Here is a 26,952-nt window from a genome sequence, read left to right as displayed (position 1 = left end):
GGTAAACATGCAGTGCAGCAGACTCTTTCTATCTACTACAGCCCATAGTCAGGTGTGAGCTTCCAGGAGCTGCAGTTGGTTTTGCAGGGCCTCGGTGAAATCACTAAGAACAGTGGCTGGTATGCCCAAATCTTACCAGGTTTTGTAATCATCATCCTCAATGACTCAAGGTTTCTTTCAGGTTAGCAATGGCACAGGAACATATATCAGAAGCAAAATAAGGGAGGGGCCCATGATCCTGCTGTCAGGTTAGGGACAGCTGTTGGGGTAACGCAGGGACCTGATCATGTCCTTCCTCCCTGTGTCTCTGTCAAAACAGCAGAGCCCAGCTTCTTGTAGAAGATGAAAGAGTGGTAGAGCAGTGATTGGAGGGAGGTTCATCATCCAGAAACACATTAAAAAGAGACGTTGCATTTATAGAACTGATCACACCCTTGGGATACCTTACAGCCTTTCACATCCGGTCAATTACTTTGGGTGCTAACAACAGAGATTGGGATTCAATGTTATACACAACAGTAAGATTGAAGTTTACTAATGCTGACATATTGCTCCAAGGGTAACAGGTTTTGAAAGGATTTGGCTGTATTTTGAGTGAAGTGTCAGTGTGAATATGAAAGGATAGGATGGGGCAATGACCATGCCTGCTGGCTATGTGGTGATTAGGAGGCCAAGCCTAAGGGTTGTTGTAATCAATTTTTGTTTTCTTGCAGCCCACCAGTGAGGAAGACCTGTGCCCTATCTGTTATGCTCACCCAATCTCCGCTGTCTTCAGGCCGTGTTCACACAAATCCTGCAAGTAAGCCCAGCCTAAGCTAAACTTGAGACTGAGACCTCTTGTACTCTGTGACAATGTTCATATATTGACATTTATCTTGTCAATGTTTTTTAAAAAGGGTTTTAAAGCACAAACTGACCATTTAACCCAAGAAGTCTATGCCAGTGTTTACACTCCACATGAACCTCCACCCATCCCCCCTCATCTAATTCTATTACATTTGCCTTCTATTTCTTCATCCTGAAACCAGCTTCCCTTTAAATGCATCTACACTATTCGTCTCAGTTGCTCCCTGTGGCAGAGTTGACATTCTAACCACTCTTTGGGTAAGATATTTCTCCTGAATTTCATTGTTGGATTTATTAATGAATATCTTATATTTATGGCCCTAATTTTGGACTCCCCACAAGTGGAAACATCTTTGACTTTTACCTTATCAAACTCCTTCATAATTTTTAAAGACCCTATTAGATAACCTCTCCCTTTTGTGCAGAAAAGAGCCCCAGCTTGTTCAGTCTTTCCTGATAGTTATAACCTTTCAGATCTGGTATCATCCTTGTTAATATTTATGGTTCTATATAAGTTTAACATCATTTCTCTGCTTTTGAATTTGATTCCTTTAGTAATGAGCCTCAGTGTTTGATTTTGTTTTCTTTTGGCCTTATTAAGTTGCATAGTGACTTTGTGATTTGTATATCCCTACATCAGTGTTACTCTCCTCTATTTAGATTCTTATTTTCCTAGGAGCATGTGGCCGTCTTATTTCTCCTAGCAAAATGCTCCACTGCACTTAGCTATTACATCAAATATGCAGTACAAAAACAGGCCATTTGGCCACAATCCATGTCACGTTTATGCTGACAATCATTGTAACTCTCTCTTCCCTTCTCCCTTAAAAGTTTACCTAGTTTCCCCTTAAATCTACCAATATTATTTGTCTCAATCACTTCCTGTGGTAGTCATTTCCACATTTTCCTCACTCTCTGAGTAAAGAAATTTCTTCTGAATTCCCTATTGGATTTCTTGGTCTCTATCTTATATTGACAGCCTCTGGCTTTGCTCTTCCCCACAAAAGGAAGCACTCTCTCTGTATCTAGTCTAGCAAAACCTTTCATAATTTTAAATACCCTTATTAGGACACCCCAAAGCCCTTCTCTTTTCAAGACAAAAGAGACCCAGCCTAATAATCCTTTGCAGATAGGTACAAACTCCCAATTATGGTATCATCCTTGTAAATCTTTTTTGGCACACTTTAGTGCCTTTAAGTCCTTGGTAATAATATGGCGACCAGGACTGTATAAAAGTACTCTTAAGTCTGGTCTAACTAAGGTCAATACTGGTTTAGCATACCTTCTCTACTCCTCAGTTCCATCCCTCCAGAAATAAACCTGACTGCTTTGTTTGTCTTGTTTATGGCTTTATTAATCTGCATTTTTAATGATTTGTGGGTTTGTACTCCCAAATCCCTTTGCTCCTTTCTCCCATTTAGATTCTTATTTTCCAATCATACACCCATTCTACAATTTTGTTAATGTTGTCTTGTATTTTAGCACAGTCTTCCTCAGTGTTAACTATACCCTGTAATTTAGTGTCATTCTCAAATTTTAGTATTGTACTTGTGGTTCCTTAGCCCAAAGTGTTTACATGAATGATGAACAACAATGATCCTAGCACTGATCATTATGTAACACCACTTCCCACCATTTACTACTCTGGATAAACTGCCTATAATATCTACTCTCTGTTTTCCATTTTGTAATGTTCTGATCTTAGTTATGGCTCTACTGTGTAGTACCTTTTCGAAGACCTTTTGAAAATTATATATATTACATCCACATCACTGTTGTCCACTGTTTATAATAACAGGAACAGGATCAGACCATTTAGCCCCTCAAGCGTGTTGCACTACCAGATCATGGCTGATCTGTATCAACTTTATTTACTTACCTAGTATCCCTAGCCCTTAATATACCTGCCTAATACAAATATATCAATCTTAGTTTTGAAATTTTCAACTGACTCCCAGCCACAATAATACTGGGGGAGAGTTCCAGATTTCCACAACACTATGTGTCAATAAACACTTCCTGGCACCACTCCTAGCCCTAATTTTAAGGTTTTGCCCCTTTATTATGGATTCCTCCACCAGAGGAAATAGTCTCTCACTCTCTACCCTATCGAATTCTTTGACCACAGCCCTGGTGTCATTCTGATGAATGGTCTGTTACTTCTTGAATGAATTTAATAAGCAAAATATGGCCTTTTAAAATCTGTGCTGGCTACTTACTGTAATTTTGGTTTCTAGATGTTTTTCTATCATATCTTTTAATAAAGGTTCCAATATTTTGCATCCAACTTAGGACCTAGAACACTTCAATCAGGGCACCCTAAGCCTTCTGCAAAACATTCCCTGTTTCTGTAGCTACTCCTCATAGCTTATGCATCAAATCCCAGATCCTAGTGGTTGCCCCTTACTGCCCCCTCTCCAATATGGATTTCTTTCTCATAATACAAGGACCAGAACTGGACCCATTATTACAGCTGAGGCCAGACCACTGCTCAGTACAAATTCCCAATCACTTGCTAAAATCTGTGGCCTATCCCTTGAGCTGTACAAAGATGCCCTTATCTCGCTTCACTGCTTCACACCATGTACTGAAGCTTTCAGTGATGCATCCAGCAATACCCCACGTCCACCCCAGGCCCCGCCGTTCAGTGTTTATATTGCCTCGGTTTTTGCCATCATGCCTCGTTATCTCTGCAACCTCCCTGGCCCCATGCTATTTTACCAGTGGTGGGGAAGGTAGGGCACAGCCCTCCCGCCCAGAGGCTAATTCAGCCACAATAAGTGGCCACCGGCATTTTACCAGTAATGTGTGGACCCTCTGCCATGTGGGGAGACCACCTGGTAAGCTCTGGTGGCCACCCTGCAGGCTTGGGGAGAAGTGGGGGGCCTCCTAATCGGGCAACCTGTGGCCTGCGGATCAATGGCTGCCCCTATGGCAACTCCCCCATCACCCCCTGACCCCACAACACCCCATGCCCTCAGTAACCATTCCCCCTCCCCTGACCCCACTCACCTGTTTGGGAGGGCAACCTGCGTCCATGCATCCTCGACTTCCAGGTGCAGTCCCGGTGTGGCCACTGCTCCTTAACCTCCGGCCATCCAATTGGCCCACAGCTCTTGGGGATGGGCGGCCGTCCTTTAAACTCGTTAATCATCTGATTCTGAAAAATGCAGCCAGGGCCCTGGAAACTGCTGAGGTGGTGTCAGCTCACGATGATAAAACTCAGCCCATATTACTGAAGGGCCAGCTTTAGGAAGGGAATTTACTCTGCATTCCTCCCTCTCTCCTCCCTTGTGCCCACCCTGAACCCTCTCCCTGAAACTCTACTCTTGTGTATTTTACTCCCCTAACACCTTTGAGTTCCAAAATAACTCAGTCAATGAAATATTTTGTCCTTCAGTATATAGTATGGACTGAAGTGGCACAGATAAGGACTCCCAATTTTAAACACTTAGTGGAAAGCTGAAAATGAGATTTGTGAAATATTTCATGGTATTTGGAAGCAGTGAGGGGCCAGCCCTTCTGAAGCTTTGTTTCTCCTGTATAGGTGTTACACTACATGGCGAGAAGGAATAGACGCTCAGGAAGCCGCTGAGCTAAGTTTTTGAGCCACTAAATCAGGATTTTAATTGTTGCTGTTGTCCTTCCAGGGCCTGCATCAACCAGCATCTGATGAACAACAAAGATTGTTTCTTCTGCAAGGCCATGATCACAGCAGTGGATGATTACACAAAACCATCCTCCTCCTAGTTGTTACTGACCCTGCTTTTCAACACTGAGGGTAAAGGAGAGATGCTGCTTCAGGACATTGGGGACTACGCATTATGCAGGGATCGGAATGATCAATATCCGATGTTCACTAAGGGAGTGATTGTCAGCGTTTTACTGAGCAGTGATATGCTTGTTAGACTGCTATCTTGTTTCAAATATTGATCACTAGTGACTGAGTCAAACGTGTTCTGAAGGGCAATTTACAGATTGGATATCGCTCTATCCCATGGAACACTGACAAGCAAATTGTGTCTTAACAATGAATGCCACACTGGGTCCTAATGCCTACCATATACCAGCTCATGAGACAAAAATTGGGGTCAAGTTTAAATATATTGAAAGCAATAGGAAACACATGTCTCTGTGTCTCCTACTGTATTGTTTGGTGTCAGTAAGAGCCAGGCAGGGGTTTGGAACAACCAGTTAATTATCCAGTAACCTGTGAGAAGACATCCTTTTATTGATTATTTTATGCTCCAGGGAAGCTGCTTAGAACTGCCTGAATCTCTTTCACTGACCATTAAGGTTTTTGTTGGGAACTTCTCACCACTGACAGAATTTGCGTATATGTTGATCAGCTGCATTGTTCATTGCCCTTTGTGCTGGATTAGGTTTTATCCTTAACCCAGTTCGTCAGAAAACAATGGGAACATTTCCTTCAAACTCAAAGATTCCGCCAGGCATTCTGAGCAGTCTTGCTACACAATCCTACATGGGAAGTGTTTTGCTGCAATTCCTGTCCATCTGATTGCTTTACCAGGGCTGGATTCCCAGCTTAGGCCCCATTGATATGGGGCTGAGGTTTTAATTTGATGTGCTTGACATCGAGAATCTGGCCCAGGCCCAGTAATGCTGAAGTTTAGTGGCATCCCTGAGTTGTCTCATGGTGATATCAGTGATCCTTTCCAGTTGTGTCACCACATTTTTGTCTGTGCCCCAGTCACATCACTCAAATGGCCAACTTCCCCAAGCCTCCCATACCCAACTGTCTGACCTAGTGTCCCCTGCACTTCCATCCTTTAGTGTTTTTCTCATCATTACCCCTTCAGTTTGAATTTGAAGAAATGTTTATCTAACATATCAAAATCTTGAATTGTGCCTGACACTGAATATTGCACGAGTCAGGATCTTGTGTCTCCGTATGTTCTATGTTACTGTCCAAAGGCAACTAACAAAGGGAAATGGCTGTGTTAAGTCATATTTTTGACACAGCTGTTTACGACAGCAGAACAATGTAAACCTCACTAACATTAATAGCAGTAAGAAAGTTGTTTTGTCATGACATTTCGATCCTAGATTCTGGATTGTCAAGGGGATCTTGCATACAAATGTTAGAGGTTCCTGGAGACTTCTCCTTGTCCACGCCCCAGTTTGTGAAACATGTGTTACTGACTAAAACTTGGCCAGCTTAAATCAACAAGTTCTAAAAGTAATAATAAAGAAAATTGTTGGAAGAAAGAAGCCCAATGAGTGAGAGGCATATCAGCACTGAGCTCTCAGACAGCAGTGGGTAGACAGTGTAATTGCCCCATGGGAGTTGTGCAGCTTTAACCGATGCCAAATCCTCCTGGTAGCATGCTCTGCGACTGCCCAGAGCTACCAGCACAGTATGCATGAGAGAGTGTTCTGACTCTCAATCTTAATGATTTGCCCTTCTTCACTAATCAAACCTAATTGTACCCACCAGACCTCATTCACACCAGCAATTGTGGTGACAAACACTGAGTCACCAGCACTTGGTCAACCCACAACACGCACTTCACCAAAACCACCTCACCTTGCATTCATCAATGATAGCTGGTCAAGTGTTGTAGCCCAAGCAGCAGTGCAATTTAAAGCTAGAACTTAACATTTCACACTGCAAGTGTCCCTAAAAGAACAGTGCAATTGTTGGCCCTCCTCCATCACCAGTTGGAACTATTGTTATGGCTGTTGGGCTGTGCACAGATGAGAGTGTTAAGTTGAACCACTGACTTGTTTAGAGATGAGAATCCAACAGAGCTGAGGGTTAACTGTAGATGTTATCTCTCAACCACATCCAAGTAATGAAAGATTGAACATTGTGACTAGCTGTGTGGTTCCAATATAAAAGTGTGTTGTCATGGTCTGAGAACTGCCTGAGAATCCCTTAATGGTTCAGAATTTCCAGTTTAATTTTTACAAAACAAGAATTCCACAAACAGTTGTTTCAACGGTGATTATAAAGAGCGCAGGTAGGTTACTAGGACCCAGTTCTGTTGCTGTTAGATGTGTTACAGGTGAGGGAAGGCCTCTACAAGTGGTAAGCCTTTTGTTCCACATCACTGAAACTGCATGCAGTGTGAAAGCCCAATGATTCCTGCTTTTAATACTTTTACTGGGAGTCCCTTTTGTTGGAGGTGTGGAGAGTGCGTGAAGCTGCTGCTTGTGTTGAATTTGATAGACTGTTCTTGTGTGAATTTACATGCAGACCTGAGCATTAAAATGATTTATCCATCGTTCTCTAGGCCTGCTCCACTGTGTTTGTACACAGAAAGCTATACATGTCACCCAATCAGCTACATCACCTCAACTCCATCAATTATCAAACATTGCAGAAATTCCCAAAAGCATTCCAGCAAAATGGCAGCAAGAACCAATCAGCCTTTATTGGAGCAGTCAGTCAATTGCTGGCGACAGCCCAGCATAGCGAATGCAGCCTGTCCAACTGTGTATTACTGAGGCCTGCTCTCAGCAATTGCTTCTGACATACTTTGCTCTTGAACCTTGTTTATACTTTAGTTTAGATGATAATATATCTCTGTACCTTTGGGTAATTTTCACACTAACCAAGGTGACAAATGCAGCAATCAGACTTGTAACTCTTTTACTTAAAATCCACAAAATATATATATTTAAAAATAATTCAGTGCAGCCAGGAAACAGCGACATGATGTCATTGCTTCATCCATCAGAATGCTGGCAACTTTCTATCAAGTGCAACATCCCTTAACCATTCCCTAACTCCCACCTAGTCTCCATTCTTATACCAGCATGTCAAACAAACATCAGCTAAACAGCAATTGCAGTTACAGTGATGGGAGTATTCTTCCCATCTCCATTCAAAATGTACTAATAACCAGTTTTACAAAACAACTGTGGCAGGTCTGTAATCCACTGCAGTGTGAAAGTGGAAAGTACTCAGCTCACTGCCCACCTGGTAGAGGTCAACTCTTTGATAATTAAATGAGCACCATTGGAGTACACTAATCAAGTTGTGTTTAGCACAGATAGACTACAGCTATTGTTATGAAACCTATACAATTCTGCTTGGCTTCATCTGCATAAAATACAACTGAAGTGCTTCACTCACTTTACAGGCACTTTCAGCAGCCACTTTCACATCTGTTCCAAGAAACAAATCTTAATCTGAATAATACCTTCCACCGACAGGCAATTCTCTAATTCCAAATAAAGCTGAGTTTATAGAAAACCAGCATACAAGTTAATTTAAAAACACAAGTTGGCTTGGAGCTCCTACTGTTATCATTGGTCATTATTTCACCATTGACTGGGTAACTGCTTACATCTTAAAACATGCTCACCTTCATTGACCTCCAGGGAACGACATCGCTGTAGGGAGCAGAGAAGCATTGATGTCAAAGCATCTAACATAGTGCAGTCATGTCAGAACCCTATGTTTATTCTCAAACTATCCTTCCCCACCCTATATTATAGCCTTATAGAGCTACAGTTACAATGTGGAATTTTATATGAGGGATTGAACCCAGTTTAGTACAGCAAGAGCAAGCTGGTAACTGGGTGTGACATGTATATCACCACCTCTGCTCTCATTATTTCCTGCCTTGAAGCTGCAATCTACACGATTTATGGAATTAAGTTTTTTCCAAAGTTATTTTGAAGAAGATGCCACAGACCCAAGAAGAGAGAATCGCAGGGATAACTCATCCAGACACCGGCCACATGTCTTATGCTGTGCTAATGAGGAGCCTGATACTGTTGGTGAGATAGACTTAGCCTTCAGAAAACAAAGTACATCAACCTTAGAAAGTGCTGAGAGATACAGCTTTTTCAAGAAATGCTTTAAAAGCCAACCTCTAACCAGCATAAGATGTGCCAAAGCACTGGATCCATTCCTGCATCAGAAGACTTATTCCCCTCACAGAACCACCATCAATAATTATAAGCAGCAAATAGTTGTGGGAAATGAACTTCAGCCATTTCAAGTTGGACATCCCTCATACCCACAGCTGGGAAATGGGGAGCTACAAGAGTATCTCCAAAGTAATTTGTCAGTGTGAGTTCTGGTTCAGGAGGGGCAAATTAATGAAGCATCCAGACCCTCATTAATTAGTTGATCAGCTCCATTCTATCCATTTACGATTGGCACAGTTCATCCCTTTAGCTCGGACTTGGGGCTAGCATCCCTCTCAAGCAGTTGCTGTAACCTACATGATTATCTTAGGTTCAGGCACAGAGTCAGCGATAGATTTATGAGGTAGGACATTGGCCCCATTCAAGTACAGCTCATCTTTCACAATCACATCCTCTCCCAGGACTGCAACATTCTCCATCCTCACCTGGAAACAAACAGAAAACAATCATCCCAGACATCAACAATAAGCTCGTATCTCACTATTTAGGAACAGGAGGAGGCCATTTAGCCCCTCAAATCTGTTCCATCTTTCAATGAGATCATGTCTGATCTGCAACCTAACTCCATATAACCACCTTTGTCCTAAACCCCTTTACAGACTTGTTAATCAAAAGTAATAAGACTTTAAATTAACAATTGATCCAGCATCAACTGTTGTTTGTGGAAAGAGTTCCAAACTTTGCACATTTCCCTATCTCACTCCTGAAATATCTCGCTCTAATTTTTAAACAAGGCCTCCTCCTAGTCCAGAACTCCCCAGCCAGTAGAAATAGTTTCTCTCTATTTACTTCAACAGTTTCCCTTAATATCTTGAAAACTTCGATCAATCACCCCTCAACCTTCTAAGTTCCATAGAATACAAACATAGTTTGTGTAATTTTCTCCTAGTAATTTAATCCTCAAAGTGCATGTATGATTCTAGTAAATATGCACTGCCTCCACGGACAGTATATCTTTCCTGAGGTGTGGTGCCCAGGACTGCTCTCAGTAACTCCAGGTGTGGCCTAACCAGGACTTTGTAAAGCTGAAGAATTGAAGAATGACTTCTACCCTCCTGTATTCTTTCCTCTAGATATAAAGGCCAACATTCCATTTGCCTTTTTGATCACTTTCTGTACCTATTCAGGACATTTTAATGATCCGTGTACCCGGACACCCCCCCCACCCAGCAAGGCTCTTTGGACCTCCACTGTTTCTGGCTTTTCACCATTTAGAAAATACTCTGTTTTATCCATTTTAGGTCCAAAATGAATGACCTCGCATTTGCCTACACAAATTCATTTGCCAGTTTTGCCCATTCACTTAATAATACTTCTGTAATTTTATGTTTTCATCTCAGGCTTTTAAAGGAAGGAGGTGAGAACAAGGCAGATACCTTCACTATAATCTTCCAAACATCTCAATTCAGGAACCTTTCCTTTAGACTGGAAACTTGTGTAGATCACTCGCTATTTGAGAAAGATGACAAACAGAAACTAAGGAACTATAGGTCTCCTGCATTGTTAGGAAATTACTGGAGTCTATAATTAAAGATAGGGGGACTGAACACCTTGAACATTTTCAGCTGATCAGAGAGATACAGCATGGAATCTGATTGAATTTTTTTAAGAGGTGACTAATGTAGTGGACGGGGCAATGTCTATGGATATTATTTATATAGACCTCCAGAAAGAATGTGATGAAGTCCCTCATGGGAGACGACTAGCTAAAGAAGCTCATGGTATCGAAGGCAAATTATTGACCCGATATTGGCTGAGCAACAGGAGACAAAGTAGGAACAATGGACAGAGGTACTCTAATTGGCAGGATGTCACTCATGGTGTCCCCTTCAGGATGTGTTGGGGATTCACCTATACACCACATTTATTAACAACTTAAGCCATGGGATAGAGAGCCACATATCCAAATTTGCTAATGACACAAACTAGGTGGTATTGTAAGCAGTGCGGGTGGAAGCATAAAAATTACAAAGATATTAATAGATTAAGTGAATGGGCAAAACCATGGACAACAGATTTCAATGTGGGCAAATGTGAAGTTATCCAATTTGGACCTAAAATGGATAGAACAGAACACTTTCTAAATGGTGAAAAGCCAGAAACAGTGAAGGTTCAAAATGACTTGGGAGGTCCAGGCACACAAATTAAAATGTCCTGAATAGGTACAGAAAATAATCAAAAAGGCAAATGAATTATATCTAGAGGACAAGAATACAGGAGCATAGAAGTCATGCTTCAGATATACAAAGCCCTGGTTAGACCACACCTGGGGCTGCATCTTCAAGTCGCCAATGGGTAAAATGACGCGGGGTGATATCGGGCGTGTCCCCCGATGTCACCCCACCTCATTTAGATTTTCAGTTTGGCGGGCACACAACCGAGTCAGCTGCGCGCCTGCCGAACTGTCAATGGCCACTTAAGGCCTTTAAAAAAGTAATTAGGCAAATTAAAGGGCCTGCCTGTCCAACCTTAAAGTTGGCGGACAGGCGAGGAGGCCAGGGAGCCTTTAGAAAAAACATGAAACCTCATCCACAAGCGGGATGAGGTTTCGTGAGGGCTCTAAAATGTTTATGAAACGTTGATATAAAAGAAATTGACATGTCCCAGTTCATGTGACATGTCAGGAATTTTTTTTCCACAAATTTTTAAAACTTCCAGCGATGTCCCTGAGACAGCACTTTGCCTCAGGAAGATCTGTGCACTCTATCGTGCGCATGCGCGAAAGTGCACACTCCCGGCTCAGGGAATCCCAACCCCCTGCCTGTACGGGGAGGGCATAGCGCTTCTGAGCGGACATCATGCTGGGAGGGCCCTAATTGGCCCGCCCACATAAAATGGCACGACTCCAACCAGGGGCGCCGATCGGGAACCCGCCCATGCCCACTCCCGCACATCCCCCCCCCGATGGGGGGGAAAATGTTGCCCCTGGAGTTACTGAGAACAGTTATGGGCACTAGGAACAATATATTGACCTTGAGGTGCAATGTAGGTTTTACCAGAATTATACTTGAACTGCAAGGGTTAAATTACAAGGAACGATTACACAAACTGGGGTGTAATTCGATAAAACTTTCAAGATATTAAAGGGGTGGACAGAGAGAAACTATTCCCACTGATAGGAGAGTCTAGGACTAAAAATTAGAGGCAGACTTTTCAGAATTGACGAAATGCTGGGTTAACATAAATGGTGTTAGAAAATTGGAACTCTTCCACAAATTAACTGATGTGTGACCGACTGGTAGATTTTTGTTAGAGCAAAGATCCCCCCCACCAAAAAAAAACTTTAAAAAGCCCCATATCCTTTACACAGACCAGCCGCACCCTTACTGAATGGTGGAATAGGTTTGAAGGGATAAATGGCCATGTGTTCACATGACAGGTCCACACGAACATAAGGTAGCTCCTATAATTTTGGACATATTTGAGATGCTTTTGGGTAAGGGACACGAGCCTGTGATATTGGATCATTTTGCTCCCATTTTCACCCAGAAAATAGGCGCAGGGTTGATCGAATTCTCCACCGATATGTCGAATCCGTGAACCTACAATTAATCCACTGCCAGCTCCGGGGAGCTGAGCAACACTGCTCACTGTCCCTAATCTGCCAACCAGTCATTACTGAGCAGCATAAGCTGAAGACTGGGAGCTTAGTGTCACATGCCAATAGTAGCTAGAGGGCTGAAAAGTCGAGATACTGTCCGTGAGATGCATTCGCACGAGTACAGTCAGGGAACCACGATGACAATAAAAGATGCCCCACCGTCCTCTGTCGTTCCAACCTCATCACCTTCCCTCACTCCCCAATACTGCCACCACCCTTCCTCAACTACTGACTGTTCTCATTCTCATTCACACACCCCGCCCCACCACACACTCATTCACTCACCCACTGCCCTACGTCGGAGCTCCAGCCAATGATGCAGGACTCCAGCCAGGAGTGCGAGCGTATCCGTGAGCCCTTCAGGACTGTGCAGCGCTTTATCCGTACCCCATCCTCAATCACCACTCCAGGGCCAATTGTCACATTTGGTCCAATGTAGCATTTCTCTCCAATCTGGGCGCTTGGGTCCTAGTAGAGAGAATGACCAATTAACAGTGAGTCTCAGTCTATGGGAGGCGAGTCCAACACAGCAAAATGAATGTGTGGGCTGAAACACAGAGAGTATCAAACTGAGGGCTAGATGCCAATCCTCCACACCTGGCCCAGGCAGATGGACGGAAGTCTCTTGTCAAGTCTTTCGCCAGTGGCAATCCTATTCCCATTGTGCTTCACCCTGTAAATTAACTCCAATTGGCAATGTCACTCAGACAGGACTAAGCAGTCTGGTGCTGGGTGTAGATAAAGATGGCATTCTGCAGTTATTAGGGGAGGGAGATTTAAGCGGCCTCTGGCTGTGTGCTATCTTGTCTGGGGTGTGCTCAGTTCCGATGCTGGATGTTTGGAAAGTTTCCCCAGCACCTGACTCAGTGCAAGCAGACAATATTTTCAAAAGGCTCATTCTCCAGTCCTCATGCTTTGTCTCATTCCCACAGCACTGACTCACACTTGCTGCCTTTACTGTGAGTGCCCTCACTTGGAGAAGTACACATGCCACTGTGTTTAAAAGTGAACAAGGACTTTCAGCATTAGAAGGGGAGGGAGCACCTTGGGATCCCCCATATCTCACCCCACCCCCATGATAGGAGCCATAACAGGACCTCCTTGCCTATTTTAACACAGCAATTCAATGAGTGGTGACAATGGAGCTGTCGGATTAGCAGAAAAACCCAACTGATTTCATTAATGTCCTTTAGGGAAGGAAATCTGCCATCTTTATCCAGTCAGACCTATATACGATTCCAGTTTCACACTAATATGGTTGACTCTCAAATGCACCAATCAGCCACTCAGTTGTGGCAACTAGAGATGGCCAATAAATGCCAACTTGTCCAGCAACTCCCACATTCCCAGAAGTGACTTTTTGATTGGTTTAAAGGCAGGCTTTCTAAACATTTTAAAATTTGTCTCCTTTTCCAAAATGTGGAGATATCAAGATTAGAAAATATAGGATGGAAGGTATGAACTACCAGATTGTTGTAAAAATGCTTTGGGGGACAAATTCTGCCATTCTTTCTTAGTCTGACCTACACATGACTCCAGACCAACAGCGATGTGGTTGATCCATAACTGTCCTCCGAAACAACCTAGCAAACCATTCAGTTGTATTCAAGGCAGCTCACCACCACTTTCTCCAGGGCAGTTAGGGATGGTCAATAAATGCTGGCCTTGCCAGCGACACCCATATCTCAAGAATGAATTAAAAAAGGGTCAAGTTCAAGTTAATACAGGATGAAATCCAGACAGATAAAAAGGAAAGCAGAGGGCATAAGGGCAGCAGTATGTGAACAGAACTAGAAACCCTGAATTAAAACCAGAATTTAGACTGAATTATGGTTCACTTTTGAAATGCTTTTTACTGATGTTTGAACATATTGCAGTATCACAGTGACTGTGTGCTTTTATTTACAAAACTAGGCAGCTCAGGGAGACTGGAGTTTCACTGGACTTGGGTTACACTGAGCTGCAGCAATCACTCTCTTACTGCTAGCCTATTATAAACACACCAAAATCTTAACCACTGGAATGCAGTAACATCCAATGATCCAATTGCAATCTCGATTCTTTGTTTTACAATTTTCATTACAAAAAAAATTCAGGTTTTGGTTCCCAAAATCCCAGGTAAAAAAATTCCCAGAATGTTACATGGGCGGAACAGAATTGGATTTTAAACTAGAGGCCTTAGCGACGAGAGAGAGGGACACTGCTGCTTCCAGGCTGCACCACCAACATCACTCACTGGCCAATCACTGCCACCTGCTGGGAGAAAATGGACAATTCGCCACTTCCTAACAATCCAGCCTACAAACGTAAAACATATCAAGACCAACAATTTATACAAATGCTCAGCATTCCATCAACAGTGGTATTTCCAAGCAGACCCAGGCTGGAACATGGTTTGAGAGATTTATTCACCAGGCACAGTTACAGAGGAAGATCCACTTGGCCAAGATGAATTGATCTGAAGTTGTGTTCAGAATATAAAAGGTTTGGGGTTTCCTGACTGATTACACAGAATAACCCAAATTCCAACCAATTTATTCCACTAGCAGTATGCTGTGGTACGAAAGAAACCTTTAACAAGGTCCATCACAACAGTTACATGACTTTGGGTGTCAAGCAGTTTGGGAGCTGCATTCTCCAATGACAGTAGTTCCTATTGATATAATGAAAAGCCGAGGGAGATTGCTACCATTAAGATTGTTCCAGTGCCTCTGACTCCTAATACATCACTGCAGGAGTTCCTCAGCCCAACCATCTTCAGCTGCTTCACCAATGACCTTCCTTCCATCATAAAGTCGTAAGTGGGGATGTTCGCTGATGATTGTACAATGTTCAGCACCATTCGCGACTCCTCAGATACTTAAGCAGTCCATGTCCAAATGCAGCAAGACCTGGACAATATCCAGGCTTGGGCTGACAAGTGGCAAGTAACATTCATGCCACACAAATGCCAGTCAATGACCGTCTCCAACAAGAGAGAATCTAACCATCGCCCCATGACATTCAATGGTACTACCATTGCTGAATCCCCCACTATCAACATCCTGGGGGTTACCATTGACCAGAAATTGAACTGAACTAGCCATATAAATACTGTGTCTACAAGAGCAGGTCAGAGACTTGGAATCCTGCGGTGAGTAACTCACCTCCTGACCCCACAATACTCGAGAAGCTTGACACCGTCCAGGACAAAGCAGCCGCTTGATTGGCACCACATCCACAAACCTTCACTCCCTCCACCACCGACGCACAGTAGCAGCAGTGTGTACCATCTACAAGATGTACTGCAGGAATTCACCAAGGTGCCTTAGACAGCACCTTCCAAACCCACGACCACTACCATCTAGAAGGACAAAGGCAGCAGATAGATGGGAACATCACCACCTGGAAGTTCCCCTCCAAGCCACTCACCATCCTGACTTGGAAATATATCACCGTTCCTTCACTGTCACTGGGTTAAAACCCTGGAACTCCCTCCCTAACAGCACTGTGGGTGTACCTACACTACAGGGACTGCAGTTCCTTCACTGTCACCGGGTTAAAACCCTGGAACTCCCTCCCTAACAGCACTATGGGTGTACCTACACTACAGGGACTGCAACAGTTCAAGGAGGCAGCTCACCACCACCACCTCAAGGGCAACTAGGGATGGGCAATAAAAGCTGGTCTTGTCAGCAACGTCCACATCCCACGAATGAATAAAAAATGTCACTCCAGTCAGCAGTAAGCCCAACTTCAATCTACCCAATTCTTTCAGCTGCCATTTCCAGGTCCACTGAACAAACTGATGCAGACCAGGTGCCCCACTGCTCCTCAGAGGATTGTTGCCAAGCTCAGTGGGGAGGACGGAGGCTTTAGATCGACAATCAGGGGAGTTGGTGAAATACTCTGACTAATTGTGACAGTTTCAGTGGTGGGACAGACCACAAGGTCTAACATTCTATCCAGTGGCAACAACTGACCCAAAGCTGAGTAAATGTGTGACATTGTATATCGCTGAGAATTGAGCAGATGGTGTAATTATTGGTTGGAAGTTAGCGGCAGTCACAGGCTTCCAGAACAGCAGTGCCTAGCCAAATTAACCAGGATGAAGAGCTCAGTGGAGTGAGATGATGGTATAAATGGAGACCGGGCGCAATGCTCTCCAACACACACACAGACTTACCACCAGGACATTTCCAACAATGCCAGGCCCTTGGTGCAGTCTGTCCGGTGCTTTGTGTCGAAGGGACTGCAGGTACATGCACATCCCTGTCAGGAAATCTTTGGGCTGCCCTATGTCCATCCAGAACCCTGCACACAAAGTAAACAATTGCATCATTTGCCAGAGGTTTATGACAACCCACAATTCCTGAGGTCCCTCAGCTGATTTCAATCCTGGACACAATCAGACCCTCTGACTGAGATCAGCAGTAATTCTCCACACTGCCTAGGGCTCCAGAAATCATCATCTTTGGGAACACAGGAACAGGGTGAGACCATTCAATCTATCATGCCTGTGCCAGCTCTATCCAATTAGTATCATTCCCTGGCCTTTCCTGGCTGCAAATTTTTATTATCAAGTATTTATCCAATTCCTTTTTAAGTTATAATTGAATTTGCTTCCACTGCCCTTTCAAGGCAGCACATTCTAGATCGTGACAACTCACTAGAGTGAAAAAGATTCTCATCTCCCCAGTTTTTCTGCAAATTATCTTAAATTTGTATCTTCTGATTACTGACCCTCCTGCTAATGGAAACAGTTTCACCCTTTTTACCTTGTAAGTATCCTTCATGATTTTGAAAACCTCTATCAAATCTCCCCCTTAGCCTTCCCTGCTTTATGGAGGAAAAGCTCAGTCCTCCAGCCTCTCCACAGTAAATCTCCACTGCATCCTCATCAAGGCCTGATCCATCCTTCCTCAAGTGCAATGTTCAGAACTGGCCACAATACCAGTGATTAGGAAGGTTTAACATAACCTTGTTTTCCTTTCAGCTGGATCATGGCTGATCTGTACCTGAACAATATCTATCCACTGTTGTTTCATATCCCTTCATGTCCTTACAAACAAAAGCTGATCAGTATGGGAATTGAAAGCTCCAGTTAACCCCACAGCTTTTTGGAGGAAAGAGTTCCTGATTTCCATTACACTTCCTGATTTCACTCCTACATGAGCCAGCTATCACTTTCACATGATGCCAATTTGTTCCGCATTCCCCCTAGAGGAAATCATTTTTCTGTATGTTCCCCATGGGCGGGACCTTCCTCAGGAGCAGACCCCACCTCAAAGCTGCCTCTTGTGCAATGTACAACTAATGCAGACTTTAAGAAACTAGAGAACACCAGATGAGTAAGTTTTACACAATTAATTATGTGCTGTTCCACCCTGACCCTCCAACCACAATTGCACTAGCTCAGCAGTCATTGTAAAGATTCTCCCAGCAGAGAGGAAGTGACAGAAATTTGAACTCGAGGGGTTTCATGCCTGAAGACAAGTTACAGCAATCACAGGCCTGTGCTTTACAAACTGATCTCACTCCAGGCAGCAGTGTGGACACTAGAATTGGGAAAGTTGGGTAAAACCAGCTGGCCTTCCTGCCCCCAATTGCTCTGCAGTGGCTTCCAATTACAATATGTGTGCGCGTGTGCTCCTGAACAATGGAATGCCCTTGTGGACATTCATCTAAATGATCACTGCTTCAGCAGATATGGGTGAGAAAGAGCTGGCATGCTTGGGTGTGATGGGGAAGAAAGGGTGTTGGGTTATCATTTCAACATCACAGTGAGCAAACTTGAAGCTGAAAGACTGCATGGTTTAGAAGGAGTCTCTGCCACAGATCTGAGTGCATGCCTCACCTTGCAGCTCCATGGCATACAGCTGTCCCTCCTGTGCCATGACGGGGAAAATTTCCTTCTCAATGGAGGTGGGCCTGAGCTGCAGAGAGACATAGGGCACACAGTCAGCACCAGAAACAGGACCCAACAACTTGGCTCACACAGTACCAGCAGGTTCACAGACTCCCAGTCCTATTAAATGGTTAGTTACTCGGCCACGTTCACTTCCCCTCTCCCTCTTGTCAAATGTGCTGGATCTGTCCACAATTTACCCTTCCTCAGTTGGCCACACACACATTACACAAAACTGACAGGATGGGGGATTGCTAGTTTACTCTTACTCAGGTACAGCACTGCAACACCAGTAGTCTCTGTGTTATCAGTCTCACTCCCTTTGCCTTTTTATCCATGGCATCTTTGTCATTTACTCTCTATCTAACCCTGTGCTGTACTTGTCCTGGGAGTTTTTGATGGGGACAGTGTAGAGGGAGCTTTACTCTGTATCTAACCCTGTGCTGTACCTGTCCTGGGAGTGTTTGATGGGGACAGTGTAGAGGGAGCTTTATTCTGTATCTAACCCTGTGCTGTACCTTCCCTGGGAGTGTTTGATGGGGACAGTGTAGGGGGAGCTTTATTCCACCTTCCACTGTGACTATATCTAACATAACAGGATTTGATTCTTCATTTTGAAGCATTAACATCCTTCACTTTGACATGTGTGAAACGATCTCCTGTTGTCCAGTCTGCCTGGTAGTAGGGCTGTGATTCACACCAAGTGCTGTCTATCATACACAAAAATAATGTTCATCAGTGACTGGGAACAAAAGGTAGCTTAGGTTCAATTGCTCTTTGACCATCAGCCTGAAGTCTCCCTGCTCACTTGGCAAATGCATTGCTGGTTCAGAGGCAGCAGCTTTCCTGTGAAGGGAATCATACCTGGATCCTGTTCAGGACTGTGGGGCTGAAGATATACATGCCAGCATTGATCTTATTTGACACAAACACTTGAGGCTTTTCCACAAATCGATGTATCCGCCCGATCTCCGCTTCATATATCACAACCCCGTATTTGGATGGTTCCTCTACTCGAGTGACCTGTCAAAAAAATAGGCTTATTAAAGAGGATCAGTTATTATCACATGGAGGGTGACATGAAGCGGTAACGAGGGCCTGGGGTGGGGGAAACCTTTAAAAAACACTATTGCTTTTCAGTCTCTGTTGAAACATTGTTCAGTTTTTGGGACATTGAGCAGACAGTTCCCACTGCTTCACTCAGCTGTTGGATGAGAAAAAATACCCTTAACTCAAGGCTTTAACTTAGCATGTGATACGAAAGGGCACGTTCACTGATGGGCATTACAGTGGTCACAAGAGCAACTAAAGGCTGTTTTAACAGGCACGGTAATTTTTTTTGATGTGGGTGCACTGGCAAGACCAGTATATTGCCCCTCCCTAATTGCCCTTGAACTGAGTGACCTGCTAGGCTATTTCATTTAAGAGTCAATCACATTGTTGTGGATCTGGAGTCACATGTAGGCCAGAGTAGGTAAGGGTGGCAGATTCCTTCCCTAAAGGACATTAGTGAATCCAATGGGTTTTTACAACAACCTGAGTTACCATTACTGAGACGAGCTTTATAATTCAGATTTATTAATTGAATTTAAATTCCACCAGTTGCCATGGTGGGATTTGAACCAATGTCCCCAGAGCATTAGCCTGGGCCTCTGGATTACTCGTCCAGTGACATTCCCACTACACCACCATTTCGCCACTTACCACAATGGTACCCTCCTTTCCATGATGCTTGTGAAAGCGGACCATCTCTTCAAAGGGGAACTCACAGATGACATCGCTGTTTAGGACAAAGAAAGGTTCCGAGCTGCTGGTGATCAGCTCACGGGCCAGAGCGAGGGGTCCAGCTGCAAACACACAACAGTGAAAAAGGCCAACTACAGCTACATGCTCCAACATAGGGCCCTTACACAGCAAGATTCACAATCAGCATCCAGCAGTCACATACCCTGCATGGGAGGTCCCTCTCTGCCTTGTGCTACCGACTCCCTCTTCAGGTTTCCATTGTCACCCAATCATTTATTAAGCAGGAGAGCAGTCAGGCAATGGCTTAACCTCCAATTCTCCCTCCCTGTTTCAAATACCAGCCAACCCCTCTCCCCTCATGGATAACCCCAGGTTAGACACTTGCTCTGCAGGGAACTGCATGCTGCCACTTGATAGTTAGATGACACTGGTTTTCAATTGGACCGTATCAAGATGGAGATGGCTAGATTTTGGTAAAGGTTTCAAGGGATATGGAGAAGAGGAAGTAAATGGACTTGTGATGCAGATGAACCATGAATAGCAGAGGAGGGGCTGAATGGCCTCCTGTTCTTTTGATGTATTGTTGTGGTATAAACCAGCCCTTAACAGATTCAACAGTCACTCCATTCTGAAAGAGATTTAGGATCAGAATAGCACTAGGGTTAATGAAATTTAGGAAAAACCAGTCTTGTGTAACATTCTACGTGCCAGGATTCCAACAGGGGCAAATAATGTTGATCAAATCTAGTGAGAAATTTTTAGCTTTTAAATCACATCTGATTACAACAGTGTGTCTCTCCAACCCCCCTCAGGGCCAAGGTGTGAAAGATCAGAAAGGTGAGCACTTTTCACTGTCATATGTAGTGAATGTGGCGAGGTTTCTTACCTGTTCCTAAAGGTTCCTTCTCATGAGAGAGAGAGATACGAATACCCAGCTGAAGGGAAAAAAGAACACAAGATAGTGGGTTAGTGAAGAATACACAATTACATATATTTCCTTCTGTAGTTCCTGGGGGGCTCATCCATCAAGTAGGCATTCGTCGGAGGCAAGCATAGAGACAGAGGTGGATATCCGAGCAGCCAGGACTGGTGCTCACCCAACACCTACACCTGTGCATAGCAGCCATGGCTCCGTTGGCAACACCGCAACTCTGGGACAGAAGGTGGTGGGCCCAAGCACAACTCCAGAGACCTGAGCATATAATCTAGGCAGGCACTCCAGCGCAGTACTGAGGGAGTGCTCCACTGTTGCTAATGCTGTCTTTAAGAAGAGACATTAAACCGAAGGCCCGTCTGCCATATTAGGTGGATGTAAAGGACCTGATGGCACTATTTGAAAGTGAGGTGGGGAATTGTCTCCGGTGCCTTGGCCAATACTTATGCCTCAGCCAACATTACAAACAGATTATCTGGTCATTATCATATCGTTTTTTGTGGGGGCTTGCCGAGGTATTGTTTTACCCGGAGCTAATGCAGATCAGGGAGCATAGGGGAGATGGGGAATGGGACCTGGCATTAGTTAAGACGCAGGCACAGTATTGAATAAGTTTACAGAGGGTAGAATGTGGGAGAGCAGCCAGGAGTGCATTGCAATAATTGAGTCTAGTGGTAACGAAGGCATGAAAGAGGGTTTCAGCAGTTGAGGCGGGACAGAGTCAGGCAGTGTTATGCGGGTGTAAACAGGTGGCCTCGGTGGTGGAGCGGACGTGCGCTTGGGCCTCGGCGGTGGAGCGGACGTGCGCTTGGGCCTCGGCGGTGGAGCGGACGTGCGCTTGGGCCTCGGCGGTGGAGCGGACGTGCGCTTGGGCCTCGGCGGTGGAGCGGACGTGCGCTTGGGCCTCGGCGGTGGAGCGGACGTGCGCTTGGGCCTCGGCGGTGGAGCGGACGTGCGCTTGGGCCTCGGCGGTGGAGCGGACGTGCGCTTGGGCCTCGGCGGTGGAGCGGACGTGCGCTTGGGCCTCGGCGGTGGAGCGGACGTGCGCTTGGGCCTCGGCGGTGGAGCGGACGTGCGCTTGGGCCTCGGCGGTGGAGCGGACGTGCGGTTGGACCTCGGTGGTGGTGCGGATGTGCGGTTGGAAGCTCATCTTGGGCACAAATGTGACACCAAGATTCTAAATTTTCTGGTTTAGTTTTAAAACTGTTTCCAGGAAGATGGATGAAGTTTATAGTGGGGTCCAAAGACAATGGCTTCAGTCTTCCCAATTTTTAATTGGAGGAAATTTCTGCTCATCCAGTACTGGATGTCAGATCAGCAGTTTGATCATTTGGTGACAGTAGTAGAGGTGATGGTGAGGTACAGCTGGGTGTCAGATGATGCTGCCTTGTAGATGAGAGATAGAAGGGGCAAAGGATAGATCCATGAGGGGCACCAAAGGTAACTGTGTAGGAACAGGTAGAGAAACCACAGCAGGTGATTCTCTGGATACAATTACTCAGAGAAGAATGGAACCAGGTGAGAGCAGTCCCACAGCTGGATGACAGTGGAGAGGGGTTGGAGGAGGATGGTGTGGTCGACCATGTGAAAGGCTGCAGACAGGTCAAGAAGGACGAGAAGGGAAAGTTTACCTTTGGCACAGTCACATAGGATGTGATTAGTGACTTTGAAAAGAGCTGTTATAATGATGTCACAGGAGCAGAAACCTGATTGGAGGGATTCAAAAAGCTCTGGGAAAGATAGGAACAGATTTGGGATGCAGCAAAGGACTTTGGAAAGGAAAGAGGTTGAAGATGGGATGATAATTTGCAAGGACAGTGGGATCAAGGGTTAACTTTTTGAGGAGGGGTGGTGACTGGTGGATTTAAAGGAGAGCAAACAGAACCTAAAGGGAGAGAATCGTTCACAATATTGGCTAACATGGGGACCAGGAGGGGAAGTTTACCCATTGACTCTGTAATTCCAATCAAATATTCCCTCTGGTACTTCCCCAAGCAGCTGCCTTCACACAGGTCCCTCAACAGTGAGGGCCAGCAGGCTAAAAAACAGCGAGAGGATTGCCACAGCAGAGCCCAATTGATCTTCATCATTCAGCAGGAGTCTCTGGATCTCTCTGCCCCACGCATGCTGAGGCCAACTGCAGTTCCCGACAGAGAAGAGCTAAATTGAGATAGGCTACGTGATTTAACCTTCAGCCTCTCCAGCATGTATGGTTCAACACCCCAAAGCACCATTATCCAATGAGCCATCAAAGGATCCACACCGACTATCACTCAATTTACTTGAAGTTAACTTCTAGCCATTTCATTCAAAACACAGCTCCTTTGTTTCACTTTCAAATAGAGTGACCTTATACAGTTCAGTGGGGTTACCATGTCAGATTAATTTCCCCTTCTCTCTCCTGCACCCAAATATTTCCCACCTTCTTTCCCTGCAGTTCAGCAATAAAGAACCAATCAGACACAGGAAGTGAACTCCGCCAACCTTAATTTGAAAGCAAGTTAAATAAACTGTTCCTGCATTTAATCAAGCTGCAAAATTCAGAATTTAGCTCCTGTTTTCACTGTGTCTAGCACAATCACAGAAACAGTTAGTGTGCAGGAGACAGGCCTGTCCAGTACCGTAGCCTTTTCCACCTTACCCGCTGCTCCTGTTCCTTCATCTCCTTCTCCAACATCTCTGACATATAGCTGACAGCGAGGATCACATGCGATACACCAGCCTGCTCAAAACAGACACAACGTGGTTATCCATGGAAAGAGAGAGGCTCAAGAACCATCTGTCCACAGACTGCACTTTTAGGCTGATTAGTACAATGCTCCCAATAAGCACATACATGCATTATCACAACACTCCTTGTACTGTTATCCTCAGGATTTCAGCTGAAGTGTAACACAGTGAGCAAAATTGATCAGATCTGGATATCAAACTGTTTAAGAACAAGCAATACATTTCGAGATTCTGCCCTGCGATGTTGTACTTTACAACACGAGGATAAAGTAGTGCTGACAGCAGATTTGTTACTGGTAGGTAAGGAACAACGTGAGTTGTTGAATTGTCAACTCAGTGTTAATGAACACTGTCACTAGTCTCTTCAGTATTAGTGCCAATTCAGCTGAAAGGGAAAACATTAAATCATATTGGTATATCTGTAATAGTCTTCAAAATATGCTGGTACCAATATGAGAGAGAGTTAGATTATTAGGTATAATATTTGCACAATGTTAAAGGTTTACAAGCTCATGTAATAAAGAAATAAAATCGAATGGTTGGAGTAATTTGGGAAGGTGCACTGCCCTGAACTTTGCCCCTATACACAGCCAATCATTGTCACACATTGGCATAATGTTGCCGCTAGATCCTTAAGTTCCTATTTGGTGTGTAAGTGCTCCATTCCCTCACGTTCTGATCCCGTTCCTCTCTGGAAAGTGCTGATTGTACCTTTACTAAAGCTTCCACTTGGTGCAGAAGAATGGGCTTGTTGCAAAAGTCCACCAGCGGTTTCGGAACACTGAGTGTCAGCGGTCGTAACCGCGTGCCGTAGCCTCCAACCAGAATCAATGCTTTCATCGTCAGCTGTAAAAACAAAAGCAAAGCAACATCTGAACATCTCAATCGATAATCCAGGGGTGAACATGTGAGAACAGAGCCTTGAAATGCTTCAAAGTACCAGCAACAACAGAAGGGTGACAGACAGCAGTGTAAACATCAATACCAACAGGGGAGGGAGTGAATCAAGGGAAGAATAAACACATTCCCACAAAACCGTTGAGCACTTAACTTCCTGACATGGCCCCATGTTGGCTGATTTTGTTAACGGTTCCCTCTCTCCTTCAAACCATCTCCAACCTCCCTTTTCTCTTCAAAATCTTTAAACATGCTGTCACCTCCCAAATCCTGTCCATCATTCCCACATGCTTGAATCCGTACAATCAGGTTTCTGCCCCTGCTACAGTACTGAAACAACTCTTATCAAAGTCGCAAATGTCATTGAGACATTGTATCCTCCTATTTCTCATCTACGTGCTGCCCCTTGGCAACATCATAGAAAATACAACATTAATTTAAACATGTACACAGATGACACCCAGTTCTACCGTTTCTCTCAACCTCTCCACTGTCCCTAATTTGACAAATTGATTGACCCACATCAGGTATTGGATGAGCAGGAATTTCCTTCATTTGCAAACTCTGTTACCTAGCCATTGATTCAATCCCCTTCCCTGTCCACAGTCTGAGGCTGAACTAGACCATTCATAACCTTGGTGTTGTGTTTCACACTGGGATGAGTGTCTAGCAACAGAGCTGCAACATCATTAAGACCATCGACTTCAACCTCAATAGTATTGGCTGTTTCCACCCCAGCCTTGGATCATCTACATCTTTGTTAGCTCCAGGCTTGACTGTTCTAACACACTCCCACACAGTTGCTCATTATCTCTCTGCAGACTGGAGCTCAACCAAAATCCTGCTGCCTGTGCCCTTAGTGTAACAAAGTCATGTTCCCCATCACCCCTGTGCTTTCTGATCTACACCGGCCCTTGGTTAATCTCAATTTTAAACTTCTCAGCTTTGTTTTCAAATCCCTCCAAGGCCTGGCCCCCCCTCACTTTCTCTGTGATCTCCCCCAGCCCCACAACCCTCTGAGATACCCGCGCCCGCCCATGATACCCACGCCCCTCCGAGATACCCGCGCCCCTCCGAGATACCCGCGCCCCTCCGAGATACCCGCGCCCCTCCGAGATACCCGCGCCCCTCCGAGATACCCGCGCCCCTCCGAGATACCCGCGCCCGCCCGAGATACCCGCGCCCCTCCGATACCCGCGCCCCTGTGATACCCGCCCATGATACCCGCGCCCCTCTGAGATACCCGCGCCCCTCTGAGATACCCGCGCCCCTCTGAGATACCCGCGCCCCTCTGAGATACCCGCGCCCCTCTGAGATACCCGCGCCCCTCTGAGATACCCGCGCCCCTCTGAGATACCCGCGCCCCTCTGAGATACCCGCGCCCCTCTGAGATACCCGCGCCCCTCTGAGATACCCGCGCCCCTCTGAGATACCCGCGCCCCTCTGAGATACCCGCGCCCCTCTGAGATACCCGCGCCCCTCTGAGATACCCGCGCCCCTCTGAGATACCCGCGCCCCTCTGTGATACCCACCCATGATACCCACGCCCCTCTGAGATACCCGCGCCCCTCTGTGATACCCGCCCATGATACCCACACCCCTCTGAGATACCCACACCCCTCTGAGATACCCACGCCCCTCTGAGATACCCGCGCCCCTCTCATTCCCCGATTTTAATCGCTCCACCACTGGGGGCCCCGAGCTCTGGAATTCCCTCCCTAAACCTCTCCACCCCACGCCCGACTTGTGAAAATCTGTATCTTTGACCAGGCTCTTGGTTATTTAACTTTGTCATATGTCCTCATGAGTCTCGGTGTCACATTTAGCTTCATAACTGCAGCTCCTCGGGATGTTTTATTCTAGTAAAAGCTGTGGATGGGCCGGGGCCTGGGGCCACCCCTGGCTGATTTCCCCTTCCAAGCCGCCCGGAGCCCGGCCACTCACTTACCGATCAGCCCGGGCCCGATGTCTCTCAGCCACTCCGGCCTCCGGCTCCCGGGAAATCGGCCACTCCCCCCCCACGGGGCCTCAAACATGGGCGACGTGGCACTACGGCCGCGCCGTAACCTGGCAACAGCCAATAGCAGGACGCGGTCAGTGTATAGACCAATAGGAAGTGAGAATAGGGCGTGGCGAGGCAACGTTTAGCCAATAGGAGAGATGCAGCATCGACCAATGAGCGACGGACAGCGGCAGCCAGCACCAACCGGAAGTGAGAGCCGTGCAACGCCAAGGAATGAAATGAGTTAACAAGATGGGCCTAGGGATGAGGAGCTTGGAGAACAGCGCCCCTGGGCATTCAGTGGACTTAGCTTGTTATTACCATCGCTTTTCTCTGGTTTAACTTGGCGGCAATGGTAATAACAGTTGATCATTTCACCAGCAGAATTAGAATATGTCTTTGAT

At 45.3% G+C, this 26,952-nt stretch overlaps 2 protein-coding genes across 2 annotated transcripts in view; one reads left to right on the top strand and one right to left on the bottom strand.

Moving 5' to 3' along the window:
• The window catches only part of rnf123 (ring finger protein 123), a 440,342-nt gene extending 433,245 nt beyond the window's left edge, over positions 1–7,097 (top strand). Inside the window, exons 38-39 of the mRNA XM_078543856.1 lie at positions 714–799; positions 4,497–7,097. Of these exons, the coding sequence (XP_078399982.1) occupies positions 714–799; positions 4,497–4,596 (186 nt within the window). The 3' untranslated portion in view covers positions 4,597–7,097. The remainder of the gene's footprint in view (positions 1–713; positions 800–4,496) is intronic.
• gmppb (GDP-mannose pyrophosphorylase B) lies at positions 6,746–26,639 on the bottom strand. Its single transcript, XM_078543854.1, has 10 exons — positions 26,495–26,639; positions 24,361–24,495; positions 23,561–23,641; positions 20,872–20,920; positions 19,944–20,086; positions 19,104–19,262; positions 18,189–18,267; positions 16,518–16,645; positions 12,638–12,820; positions 6,746–9,176 (listed from the first exon to the last, which is right to left on the bottom strand). The coding sequence occupies exons 2-10, from the start codon at positions 24,487–24,489 to the stop codon at positions 9,045–9,047; spliced, it is 1,083 nt and encodes a 360-aa protein (XP_078399980.1). The 5' UTR covers positions 24,490–24,495; positions 26,495–26,639; the 3' UTR covers positions 6,746–9,044.
• Between the last annotated feature and the right edge of the window lie 313 nt (positions 26,640–26,952).

This window comes from Cetorhinus maximus, chromosome 6, assembly GCF_964194155.1.
Source record: "Cetorhinus maximus chromosome 6, sCetMax3.hap1.1, whole genome shotgun sequence".
Classification (NCBI taxonomy): domain Eukaryota; kingdom Metazoa; phylum Chordata; class Chondrichthyes; order Lamniformes; family Cetorhinidae; genus Cetorhinus; species Cetorhinus maximus.
This window is presented reverse-complemented; position numbering and strand designations above follow the sequence as displayed.